Genomic DNA, 13,605 nt, shown 5'->3' with positions numbered 1-13,605 from the left:
TTGCTTTTTTGTATTTCTTTTCCATGGGGATGGTCTTGATCCCTGTCTCCTGTGCAATGTCATGAACCTCCAACCATAGTTCATCGGCATTCTATCTATCAGATCTAGTCCCTTAAATCTATTTCTCACTTCCACTGTATAATCATAAGGGATTTGATTTAGGTCATACCTGAATGATCTAGTGGTTTTCCCTACTTTCTTCAATTTAAGTCTGAATTTGGCAATAAGGAGTTCATGATCTGAGCCACAGTCAGCTCCTGGGCTTGTTTTTGCTAACGGTATAGAGCTTCTCCATCTTTGGCTGCAAAGATGTTTTCGATGTTGACCATCTGCTGATGTCCATGTGTAGAATCTTCTCTTGTGTTGTTGGAAGAGGGTGTTTGCTGTGACCAGTGTGTTCTCTTGGCAAAACTCTATGTAGCCTTTGCCCTGCTTCATTCTGTATTCTAAGGCCAAATTTGCCTGTTACTCCAGGTGTTTCTTGACTTCCTACTTTTGCATTCCAATCCTCTATAATGAAAAGGACACTTTTTTTGGGTGTTAGCTCTAAAAGGTCTTGTAGGTCTTCATAGAACTGTTCAACTGCAGCTTCTTCAGCCTTTTTGGTTGGGGCATAGACTTAGATTACTGTGATATTGAATGGTTTGCCTTGTAAACAAACAGAGATCATTCTGTCATTTTTGAGATTGCATCCAAGTACTGTATTTCAGACTCTTTTGTTGACCATGATGGCTACTCCATTTCTTCTAAGGCATTCCTGCCCGCAATAGTAGATATAATGGTCATCTGAGTTAAATTCATCCATTCCAGTCCATTTTAGTTCGCTGATTTTTACAATGTTGTTGTTCACTCTTGCCATCTCCTGTTTGACCACTTCCAATTTGCCTTGATTCGTGGACCTGACATTCCAGGTTCCTATGCAATACTGCTCTTTATAGCATTGGACCTTGCTTCATAAATGCAAATCAAAACTACAGTGAAACATCACCTCACACTGGTCAGAATGGACATCATCAAAAAAAATCTGCAAACAGTAAATGCTAGTGAGGTTGTGGAGAAAAGAGAACCTTCTTGAACTATTTGTGGGAATGTAAATTAATACAACCACTATGAAAGAACAGTATGGAGATTCCTTAAAAAACTAGGACTAAAACTAACATATGATCCAACAATCCAACCACTGGGCATGTATCCTGAGAAAACTTTAATTGAAAAAAACGTATACCCCAGTGTTCATTGCAGCATTATTTACAGTAACTAGGACCTGGAAGTACTCTACATATCCACTGATGGATTAATAGAAAAAAAAAGCTGTGGTACATATATACAATGGAATATTACTCAGCCACAAAGAGGAACACATTTGAGTCAGTGCTAAAGATGTGGATGGACCTAGAGCCTATTATACAGCATGAAGTAAGTTAGAAAGAGAAAAACAAATACTGCATATTAATGAATGCATATATGGAATCTAGAAAGATGATACTGATGAACTAATTTTCAGGGCTGCAATGGAGATGCAGACATAGAGAACAGATTTATGAACACTGGGGGGAGGGAAGGGAAGGAGAGAGTGGGAAGAATGGAAAGAGTAGCATAGAAACATATACATTACCATATGTGAAATAGATAGCCAATGAGACTTTCCTGTATGACTCAGGGAACTCAGACTGGGGCTCTATGACAACTAGAAGGGTGGGGTGGGGCGGGAGTTGGGAGAGAGGTCCAAGAGGGAAAGGACTTAAGTTTACCTATGGCTGATTCATACTGATATGTGGCAGAAACCAACACAATATTGTAAAGCAATTATCCTACAATTAAAAATAAATAAATTTTAAAAATGAGATTCAACAGAAGTATGATGAAGAATGATAGGTCCAGATTTTTTTAGCGTATTTCTGGAAAATGGGATTTTTAAGTGTTTACTCCTATTTCTTTCCCAGGCTTCCATTCCACTAAAGACCTTTGATCTGCTTGTCACTAAGCCAGCTGCTGCTCTTGCAATCTACTGCTGAACACCCATAAAAATGCCCTTTGTATTTAGACTTCTTGTTCTCTCTGTGTTAAAGGCCAGTTTTACTCTGTCAAATTGCCGTGTCTTAATAACTTTAGTTATTCAGCTTTCTAGTTTCATTCTCTCTTTTCTCCGTGATTTGATTGTGCATTAGGTATTTGTATAATCTGGAACAAAGATGACTTCTCCAAAAGATGTCCTGAGAAAAAATCTGAAGCTAATCCATGGCTGTCCCATCACTTACGCTTTCGCAAACAACTGGGAAAAGATTGAACAGTTCCAAAGCAGACCAGATGACATCATGATAGTCACTTACCCCAAATCAGGTGAGTTCTGTGACCTGACAAATGCAGGTCTAACTTCAACTTTTGTTTCCTGAAAATTAGCTTCTGTACAAAATTGTTAATATACTAAATAAAATTAGTATTCCTAACAGTCAGTCTATCCCCCTACTTTGATTATATGAAAATAGACATTTGGGGCATAGAAGGGGAAATTCTACAGAATTAATTTTCTAAGAGAGTATATTAAGATGGCAGGCTTCCAACAGGGACCTTCCCCCACATTCGGGTGAAGGTTAAGAAAATGTTCTTTTGCCACAGGTACCACTTGGATCAGTGAAATTGTGGACATGGTTCTACATGATGGGGATGTTGAAAAATGTAAGCGAGATGTTATAACTGCTAAAGTTCCAATGTTGGAACTGGCTCTTCCTGGACTAAGGACTTCAGGTAATTTTAAATGACCCAGGAATTATAATTTTATAGCAACATATTAGTATCACATTAATTACTGTATCTGTGATTTCCATTCAAGAAGAATGGAGTGTATTTGGTAACATGAAATAGAAGCATGCAAGTAGAACGGTAACCAAGGCATACAGAGAAACTGTAGTTTAGTCCATCGCATGCACATCCAGGTATAATAACCAAAGATAAAAGAATTCTGTTATGGAAAATGACTAGAAATCTCACTGATAAAAAAGTTTCTTACCTTTTACTGAGTTCTGTTGTATAAAATTTATTCGACTAATTTTTCAATTTAGAATATTATTGTAATTAAATAAACGTGTGTGTATGCTCAGTCTCTTCAGGCATGTCCGACTCTTTGTGACCCCATGGACTGTAGCCCACTAGCTCCTCTGTCCAGGGGATTCTCCAGGAAAGAATATTGGAGTGGGTTACCATGACCTCCTCCGGGGGTTCTCCCTGACCCAGGGGTCAAACCCACATTTCTTGCATCTCCTGCATTGCACGTGGATTCTTTTAGTGCTGAACCACTGAGGAAGCTTCAACTAAATAAGTACCAATGCCTTTTAAAATAAAAAATTCATTATTAATAAATTTGGCAGTATATGAGTATCCTATATTTTATATTTTATTGTTTAAACACTGTTGGCTGAGATGGTTAAGCCCCTGTCTGCAATGCAGGAGACCTGGGTTCTATCCCTTGGTTGGGAAGATCACCTGGAGAAGGAAATGGCAGCCCACTCCAGTATTCTTGCCTGGAAAATCCCACGGACAGAAGAGACTGGTCCATGGGGTTGCAAAGAGTTGGACACGACTGAGCAACTCCATTTCCATATTTTATTGGCAGCCCTATAAGGCTGTTTATAATTTCTCCTATTTAGGCTGGCATTGCCTAAAGCAGCTTAAGTTCTTTTTTCTTAATCACTGAATTTCTTGGTGGCCAATTGTAGTGTAAAACCTAATAGTTTGGTTTTGTATTTTTCTTTTTCATAATCCAAGTGCCTGACATATGCTTTGATTGCCAATGAAGCATCAAATTCAAAGAGGCAATTATTTTAAAAAGGTGATTGCTAATAAATCTTGTTTTTTTTTCTTCCTGTGGTTTAAATTTCTGCTTTTATGTTTTATTTATTTTTTTAATTTAATTTAATTTTATTTTTAAACTTTACATAATTGTATTAGTTTTGCCAAATATCAAAATGAATCCACCACAGGTATACATGTGTTCCCCATCCTGAACCCTCCTCCCTCCTCCCTCCCCATACCATCCCTCTGGGTCGTCCCAGTGCACTAGCCCCAAGCATCCAGTATTGTGCATCAAACCTGGACTGGCATCTTGTTTCTTACATGATATTTTACATGTTTCAATGTCATTCTCCCAAATCTTCCCACCCTCTCCCTCTCCCACAGAGTCCATAAGACTGTTCTATACATCAGTGTCTCTTTTGCTGTCTCGTACACCGGGTTATTGTTACCATCTTTCTAAATTCCATATATATGCGTTAGTATAGTGTATTTATGTTTTTCCTTCTGGCTTACTTCACTCTGTATAATAGACTCCAGTTTCATCCACCTCATTAGAACTGATTCAAATGTATTCTTTTTAATGGCTGAGTAATAGTCCATTGTGTATATGTACCACAGCTTTCTTACCCATTCATCTGCTGATGGACATCTAGGTTGCTTCCATGTCCTGGCTATTATAAACAGTGCTGCGATGAACATTGGGGTACACGTGTCTCTTTCCCTTCTGGTTTCCTCAGTGTGTATGCTCAGCAGTGGGATTGCTGGATCATAAGGCAGTTCTATTTCCAGTTTTTTAAGGACTCTCCACACTGTTCTCCATAGTGGCTGCACTAGTTTGCATTCCCACCAACAGTGTAAGAGGGTTCCCTTTTCTCCACACCCTCTCCAGCATTTATTATTTGTAGACTTTTGGATTGCAGCCATTCTGACTGGTGTGAAATGGTACCTCATAGTGGTTTAGATTTGCATTTCTCTGATAATGAGTGATGTTGAGCATCTTTTCATGTGTTTGTTAGCCATCTGTATGTCTTCTTTGGAGAAATGTCTATTTAGTTCTTTGGCCCATTTTTTGATTGGGTCATTTATTTTTCTGGAGTTGAGCTGTAGGAGTTGCTTGTATATTTTTGAGATTAGTTGTTTGTCAGTTGCTTCATTTGCTATTATTTTCTCCCATTCTGAAGGCTGTCTTTTCACCTTGCTAATAGTTTCCTTTGTTGTGCAGAAGCTTTTAAGGTTAATTAGGTCCCATTTGTTTATTTTTGCTTTTATTTCCAATATTCTGGGAGGTGGGTCATAGAGGATCCTGCTGTGATGTATGTCAGAGAATGTTTTGCCTATGTTCTCCTCTAGGAGTTTTATAGTTTCTGGTCTTACGTTTAGATCTTTAATCCATTTTGAGTTTATTTTTGTGTATGGTGTTAGAAAGTGTTCTAGTTTCATTCTTTTACAAGTGGTTGACCAGATTTCCCAGCACCACTTGTTAAAGAAGTTGTCTTTAATCCATTGTATATTCTTGCCTCCTTTGTCAAAGATAAGGTGTCCATATGTGTGTGGATTTATCTCTGGGCTTTCTATTTTGTTCCATTTATCAATATTTCTGTCTTTGTGCCAGTACCATACTGTCTTGATAACTGTGGCTTTGTAATAGAGCCCGAAGTCAGGCAGGTTGATTCCTCCAGTTCCATTCTTCTTTCTCAAGATCGCTTTGGCTATTCGAGGTTTTTTGTATTTCCATACAAATTGTGAAATCATTTATTCTAGCTCTGTGAAGAATACCATTGGTAGCTTGATAGGGATTGCATTGAATCTATAAATTGCTTTGGGTAGTATACTCATTTTCACTATATTGATTCTTCCAATCCATGAACATGGTATATTTCTCCATCTATTAGTGTCCTCTTTGATCTCTTTCACCAGTGTTTTATAGTTTTCTATATACAGGTCTTTAGTTTCTTTAGGTAGATATATTCCTAAGTATTTTATTCTTTCCATTGCAATGGTGAATGGAATTGTTTCCTTAATTTCTCTTTCAGTTTTCTCATTATTAGTGTATAGGAATGCAAAGGATTTCTGTGTGTTGATTTTATATCCTGCAACTTTACTATATTCATTGATTAGTTCTAGTAATTTTCTGGTGGAGTCTTTAGGGTTTTCTATGTAAAGGATCATGTCATCTGCAAACAGTGAGAGTTTTACTTCTTCTTTTCCAATTTGGATTCCTTTTATTTCTTTTTCTGCTCTGATTGCTGTGGACAAAACTTCCAAAACTATGTTGAATAGTAACGGTGAAAGTGGGCACCCTTGTCTTGTTCCTGACTTTAGAGGAAATGCTTTCAATTTTTCACCATTGAGGATAATGTTTGCTGTGGGTTTGTCATAGATAGCTTTTATTATGTTGAGGTATGTTCCTTCTATTCCTGCTTTCTGGAGAGTTCTTATCATAAATGGATGTTGAATTTTGTCAAAGGCTTTCTCTGCATCTATTGAGATAATCATATGGTTTTTGTTTTTCAATTTGTTAATGTGGTGTATAACATTGATTGATTTGCGGATATTGAAGAATCCTTGCATCCCTGGGATAAAGCCCATTTGGTCATGGTGTATGATCTTTTTAATGTGTTGTTGGATTCTGATTGCTAGAATTTTGTTAAGAATTTTTGCATCTATGTTCATCAGTGATATTGGCCTGTAGTTTTCTTTTTTTGTGGGATCTTTGTCAGGTTTTGGTATTAGGGTGATGGTGACCTCATAGAATGAGTTTGGAAGTTTACCTTCCTCTGCAATTTTCTGGAAGAGTTTGAGCAGGATAGGTGTTAGCTCTTCTCTAAATTTTTGGTAGTCCTAAGGGGAAAGTTCATAGCAATACAGGCATACCTAAAGAAACAAGAAAAAACTCAAATAAATAACCTAACCCTGCACCTAAAGCAACTAGAAAAGGAAGAAATGAAGAACCCCAGGGTTAGTAGAAGGAAAGAAATCTTAAAAATTAGGGCAGAAATAAATGCAAAAGAAACAAAAGAGACCATAGCAAAAATCAACAAAGCCAAAAGCCGGTTCTTTGAAAGGATAAATAAAATCGACAAACCATTAGCCAGACTCATCAAGAAACAAAGGGAGAAAAAACAAATCAATAAAATTAGAAATGAAAATGGAGAGATCACAACAGACAACACAGAAATACAAAGGATCATAAGAGACTACTATCAACAATTATATGCCAATAAAATGGACAACGTGGAAGAAATGGACAAATTCTTAGAAAAGTACAACTTTCCAAAACTGGACCAGGAAGAAATAGAAAATCTTAACAGACCCATCACAAGCAAGGAAATTGAAATGGTAATCAAAAATCTTTCAGCAAACGAAAGCCCAGGTCCAGAGGGCTTCACAGCTGAATGCTTTTATGTTTTAAATTCACCATTAAAGAGTGAGCACTTAAAACCCTAAGCCTCCCACTCCAGAATAAAATAAAAGCAGAACTCCGGGCCCACTCACTCTTTCTCCACCAATGACCTTGTTGTGTGGCACCAGGTGTGCTATATAATTTCCAGGTCCTGTAAGTAACAAAACCGTATTTAAAAAAAAAAAAATTGGTAGATTAATTTCTTAGATCCTTGCTGTAATTAAGTAAAGAAGTACCAATTCTTAAAATACAAAATTTATTTTTAATGATTCATTTTTTCATTGCACAAATATTTATTGAGTATTTCTAAAGAATTTTGCACTGATCTATGGACTAGATATAAAATAATAAGTAAACTGGATTTCCTGTCCCCAATGAGCTTACAATAATATTGTGACATTAAATAAGTAATAAACTAATGATATATGAATACTGTTAGTTTAACATATCCAGAGGTAGGGCTCTATAAAAGGGAACGTGAGATTTGACTTTAGACTATATATTTAGGGATCTTAGCTCTGAATGGAGACCTAAAGCTTTGTACACAGCTAGAGAAGGCATATTTCAGGAAGATGAAGGAGTAGATATGGTGGCCTAGATGCAGAAAAGAGCTGGGTGGTAGTCTCTGGGGATTAAAAAAAAATCACCACCACCAAAAATCAACAACAATGAAAGATTGGAAAGGTGAGATTTAAAACAATTGAAGACTAGACAGGGCTTATAATTCTTAGGAATATTCAGTGAACTAAGAGAGAATCAGCAGACTAGGGTGTCCTGTAGGCAAGTGAGAAGGGTTCGAAAGCAAGGGTTGGCTCTCGAATGCTGCTGGAAACATGGGATAAGAAGACACTTTTATGGTGGTGAATGTGTCTATCAGTGTAAAGAGAAGAATTCATATTCTCTCCTCTACTAGAACTCATTACTTCTACAGTTAGACAAGGATCAACTGAAAAGGTGTTGTTCTTTCTGTGTGGTTGTCCGAAGTCAGAAAGGAAATGATAAGGCTTGCAACTAAAGGATCATTCTGGGACAAGTAACCAAAATGAGTGCAGAATGAGTTGAGATTCCAGAACCATAGAAAAATATTAAATGAAAAAGTGATAGAATCAAAGTAATAAGGGACAAGGGAATCAGATAACTGATGAGAGATGAGGGTAGGGTGGAGAACAAGTCTGTGAAGCCTCACCAGAGAGGGAGTAGGTGAGATATAGCAGGTGAAGGAGAGTAAACTGGCACTCAGATTTATTCTGGAACCTGAATGTGCATACTTGAGATGTCATTACATATTCCCAACATTCATATTTATGTGTGTAGGAGGATTCTTTAAAGGACCCTGCATGGCAAAATAATCACAAGACAGAAAAGGCTGAGAAATCTTTTGGTGAAGTTAGGAGACAGAATGAAGCAACAGGTTCATTTTGTATATACATGGTGTGTGTGTATATATATATATATGACTCATAAAGGAGATAATGAAAATGCAGATATAACAGCTGATGCTCTACAAATATATCATGTATACTATCAATATAATAGCTGTTGCAAAGCATAAGTCAGTGTGAGGTATGATGAAACTCCAAATTGCTAAGGTTGGTATTATTACTCCTCATTTTGGAAGTGAAGAAAGTGAATCCTTGAAACTCCAGGATACTTTCAAATGCTTGATGATGAATAAGTGAGAAAGTTAGGATTTGAGCCCGAAGAGGTTAACAGAGAACCCAAGTCCTTATTCATTAGAAAATACTGGCTCTTAGAATCCACATTTATGAGGCTTGTGATTTGTTCAAAATTTAGCAACATTATATACTGCTCAAAAGTATTTCAAAAGGTTGTTTGAGAAATTCAGGAAATGCAGGTTCCTTGGAGACTGTAGTACCTATATAACCAAACTAAATTTCCTCAGGTTTAGAACAACTGGAGAAGAATCCATCACCCCGGGTTGTGAAAACACATCTGCCAATTGATCTCATTCCTAAATCTTTCTGGGAAAACAACTGCAAGGTATACTCTAAACAACAAGCCAGTTTTTAACATGTCTTTTAACTCTTTCTCACTCACATAGTAAAGTGATTGCTCAAAGGCTTTGTTCACCTGTTACCATAAGAAGTGAGCTATGTAAGAAAGTGTTTAAATTTGTAAAAACACAGTATGTTTTAGCCTAAACATGCATATTCAAAATTTCCAAAATTATGTAGGAACAGAATCCTTATCTCAGCACAATATTGCTACTACTCTTTCCCAGCTGTCCTCAATAGTCTAATCTTCTCTGAAAACTCAACATAAAGTTGTCAATTCTTATTTGTTTGGTAAAATTCTTCAGTGAGACATCTGAGCCTGGGTATTTGCTTTTGGGAAACTTTTAAATTGTAAACTTCCCACCCCCACCCCAATATTTTGAAGCTATTCAGATTATCTATCTGGCATTTACTAGTTTGTCACATGTTGGAATCTAAGTTGTTAAATTCTAAGTTGTTGAACTTTGTAATGAAAAGTTGTTGGGAGCAGGAGCCGCATTCCTGGCTGTCCAGGCGCCCATGGGAGCTCACAGTGCACCGAGGCTGGGACTGTCTGGGCAGAGCACACAGGCGTGGAGACCCGCACAAAGGCATCTGCTTGCTCCTTGACTGCCGCACTCTCAGGTTCTGCCTTGGAGGAGGAAAGAGGCTCAGAAATATCAAGCGGATTGCTCAAGGTGGCACAGCAAGTAAAACGCAGTGCTTGGCTCAGAGCTCAAGTATTTCTGACAGTTGACCACTCTCCTGGCCATGCATTCTTGATTTCATGGAGATTTTCGACCATGTTGTTAAACTTGGGAGAAATGGTTTGACACCAGGGCCACAGGGCTTAGAATGAGCACCTCATGAAAGGCTGACTTGGTGTCTCCTCTATGAAGAAGGACAAGCTTGGTCTCTGATGCCACAGTGGTGAGAAGTTAATTAAAGTAGATCATTTTCAAATGAAGCTAAGTGAACAGAAAAGACCAAGTTCTGAGCCTTTAGAGTGGGAACACTGACTCCAAGACCCTAGACTACCAGAAAAATAACACTAGGGAGTATCAAATAGTGAAAACTCAAACAAAGGAAACCACTTGAAAACAAGACCCAGCATCACCCATCCACCAGTAGCACCCTGTGCAGGACACCTCATCTAAACAACAAACAAAACAACATTACAAACCCAGTCATCAGCAGCCTTGCCCATTAGAGGAAAAACGAACAAACAAAAACTCAGCACAAATCTCACCCTATACGAAGCTTACACAAACCACTGGACCAACCTTAGGAGGGTAGAAACCAAAAGGAAGAAAGAATTAAACCTTGACACCTGGGAAAAGGAGACCTCAAACACAATAAGTTAAAACAAAAAATGAAAAGGCAGAGAAATACTACACAAATGAAGGAACAAACTAGAAACACAGAAGTCAAAAAAAAAAAAAAAAAAAGAAGAGGAAATAGGCAAACTATCTGAAAGAGAATTCAGAATAATGATAGTAAAGATGATCAAAAACCTTGAAAACAAAATGGAGAAAATGCAAGAATCAATTAACAAAGAGCTAGAGGAATTAAAGAATAAAGATACAAACAACACAATTACTGAAATTAAAAATACTCTAGAAGGAGTCAATAGCAGAATATCTGAAGTGGAAAAGGAATCAGTGAGCTGGAGATAAAATGGTAGAAATAACTTCTGAAGAGCAGAATAAATTAAAAAGAATAAAAAGAACTGAGGATAGTCTCAGAGACCTCTGGGACAATATCAAACACACCAACATTCGAATTATAGGGATCCCAGAAGAAGAAGAGTAAAAGAAAGGATATGAGAAAATGTTTGAAGAGATTATAGCTGAAAATTTCCCCAACATGGAAAAGGAAATAGTCAAGCAATTTCAAGAGGCACAAAGAGTCTCAAACAGGATAAACCCAAGGTGAAACATGCCAAGACACATACTAATCAAACTAACAAAGACTAAACACAAAGAAAGAAAAAGATAGTGCTAAGTTGTGTCTGACTCTTACGATCCCATGAACTGTAGCCTGCCAGGCTCCTCTGTCCATGTAATTCTCCAGGCAAGAATACTGGAGTGGGTTTCCATTTCCTTCCCCAGGGGAACTTTCTGACCCAGGAATTGAACTCAAGTCTCCCACATTGCAGGCAGATGTTTTACCAACTAAGCTATGAGGGAAGTTTCAAATACACACACACAAAAAGAATATTAAAAGCAGCAAGGGAAAAGCAACAGGTAACATACAAAGGAAACCCCAAAGACTTAACAGCTGATCTTTCAGCAGAAACTCTTCAGGCCAGAAGGGAATGGCAGGATATATTTAAAGAACTGAAAGGGAAAAGTCTACAACCAGCAAGAGAACCTTGTACCCAGCAAGGATCTCATTCAAAATTGATGGAGAAATAAAAAGCTTTTCAGACAAGGAAAAGTTAAGAGAATTCAGTACCACCAAACCAGCTTTATAACAAATGTTAAAGGGACTTATGCAGTCAAGAAAAACAAGAGAAGAAAAAAGATCTACAAAATCAACCCTAAACAATTAAGAAAATGGCGATAGGAACATATATATCAATAATTGCTTTAAGTGTAAATGGATTAAATGCTCTAAACAAAAGACACAGACTGGCTGAATACATACAAAAACAAGACCCATATATATGCTGTCTATAAGAAACACAGTTCAGACTTTGAGACACATATAGACTGAAAGTAAAAGGATGGAAAAATATATTCCATGCAAATGGGAAGCAAAAGACAGCTGGAGTAGCAATCCTCATATCAGATGAAATAGACCTTAAAATAAAGAAGATTGAAAGAGATAAGGAAGGACAAGTGATCAAGGGGTCGATTCAAGAGGAAGATATAATGATTGTAAATATCTATACAGCCAAAAAAGGAGCACCTCAATACATAAGACAAACACTAGCAGACAAAAAAGGAGAAATTGACAGTAATACAATAAAAGTAGGAGACATTAACATGCCACTCACATCAATAGATCATCAAAATAGAAAATTAATAAGGAAACACAAGTCTTAAATAACACATTAGATGAGATGGATCTCATTGATACCTTCAGGACATTACATCCAAATGCAGAAGAATACACCTTCTTCTCAAGTGCACATGGAGCATTCTCCAGGATAGACCACATCTTGGGTCACAAATCAAACCTCAGTAAATTTAAGAAAATTGAAATTGTGTCAAGCATCTTCTCTGACCACAGTGCTATCAGACTAGATATCAATTACAAGAAAAAAACTATAAGAAGCACAAATACCTGGAGATTAAACAACATGTTTCTAAATAAACAACAGGTTACTAAAGAAATCAAAAAATTTCTAGAAACAAATGACAAAGTATGACAACTCAAAACCTATGGGATGCAGCAAAAGCAATTCTAAGAGGGAAGTTTATAGCAATACAATTGTACCTCAAGAAACAAGAAAAACACCAAATAGACAATCTAACTTTACACCTAAAACAACTGGAAGAAGAAGAACAACAACAACAAAAATTAGTAGAGGGAAAGAAATCATAAAGATTAGAGCAGATGTAAGTGAAAAAAAAAAAACAAAACATGAAACAATAGTAAAGATTAATAAAACTAAAAGCTGGTTCTTTGAGAAGATAAACAAAATTGACAAACCTTTTAGCCAGACTCATCAAGACAAAAAGAGAGAAGAATCAAATCAACAAAATTAGAAATTAAAAAGGAGAGATTTCAACAGACAATGCAGAAATACAAAGGATTATGAGACTATTATGAACAACAATATGACAATAAAATAGATAACCTGGAAGAAATGGAAAGTTTATTAGAAAAGTTAAATCTTCCAAGACTGAACCAGGAAGAAACAGAAATTATTAACAACCCAATTATAAGCACTGAATTTGAAGCTGTGATTAAAAAAAAAATTTCCCTAAAAACAAAAGGTCAGGACCAGATGGCATCACAGGAAAATTCTATCAAACATTTAGAGCAGAGCTAATCTATCCTTTTAAAATCTATCCTTTTAAAATTCTTTCAGAAAATTTCAGAGAAAGGAACACTTCCAAACTCATCCTACAAGGCCACTGTCACCCTGATACCAAATCAAGACAAAGACAACACAAAAAAAGAAAATTACAGGCCAATATCACTAATGAACATAGATGTAAAAATCCTCAACAAAATTTTAGCAAACAGAACTCAGCAACACATCAGAAAGCTCATACACCATGATAAAATTGTGTTTATTCCAGGGATGCAAGGATTCTTCTATATATGAAATCAATCAATGTGATACACCATATTAACAAGTTGAAAGATAAAAATCATAATATAATCTCAATTGATGCAGAAAAAGCCTTTGACAAAATTCAGCACCTATTTATGATTAAAACTCTTCAGAAAATGGGCATAGAA

General features: G+C 36.6%; 1 protein-coding gene across 5 annotated transcripts in view; it reads left to right on the top strand.

Moving 5' to 3' along the window:
- Positions 1-13,605, top strand: part of SULT1B1 (sulfotransferase family 1B member 1) — a 43,318-nt gene that overhangs the window by 15,213 nt on the left and 14,500 nt on the right. For 4 of the 5 annotated variants that reach the window (XM_010806164.4, XM_005208039.4, XM_059887518.1 and 1 more), the window contains 3 exons: positions 2,169-2,340; positions 2,617-2,745; positions 9,096-9,193. In XM_010806164.4, coding sequence (XP_010804466.1) covers positions 2,193-2,340; positions 2,617-2,745; positions 9,096-9,193 — 375 coding nt within the window. In that variant the 5' untranslated portion in view covers positions 2,169-2,192. Of the gene's footprint in view, positions 1-2,077; positions 2,341-2,616; positions 2,746-9,095; positions 9,194-13,605 lie in introns of those variants that run through there. The other variant, NM_001075823.2, reaches the window with a different exon arrangement.

This window comes from Bos taurus, chromosome 6, assembly GCF_002263795.3.
Source record: "Bos taurus isolate L1 Dominette 01449 registration number 42190680 breed Hereford chromosome 6, ARS-UCD2.0, whole genome shotgun sequence".
NCBI lineage: Eukaryota > Metazoa > Chordata > Mammalia > Artiodactyla > Bovidae > Bos > Bos taurus.
Note: the sequence above shows the minus strand (reverse complement) of the source record. Positions and strands in the feature narration are given on the sequence as shown.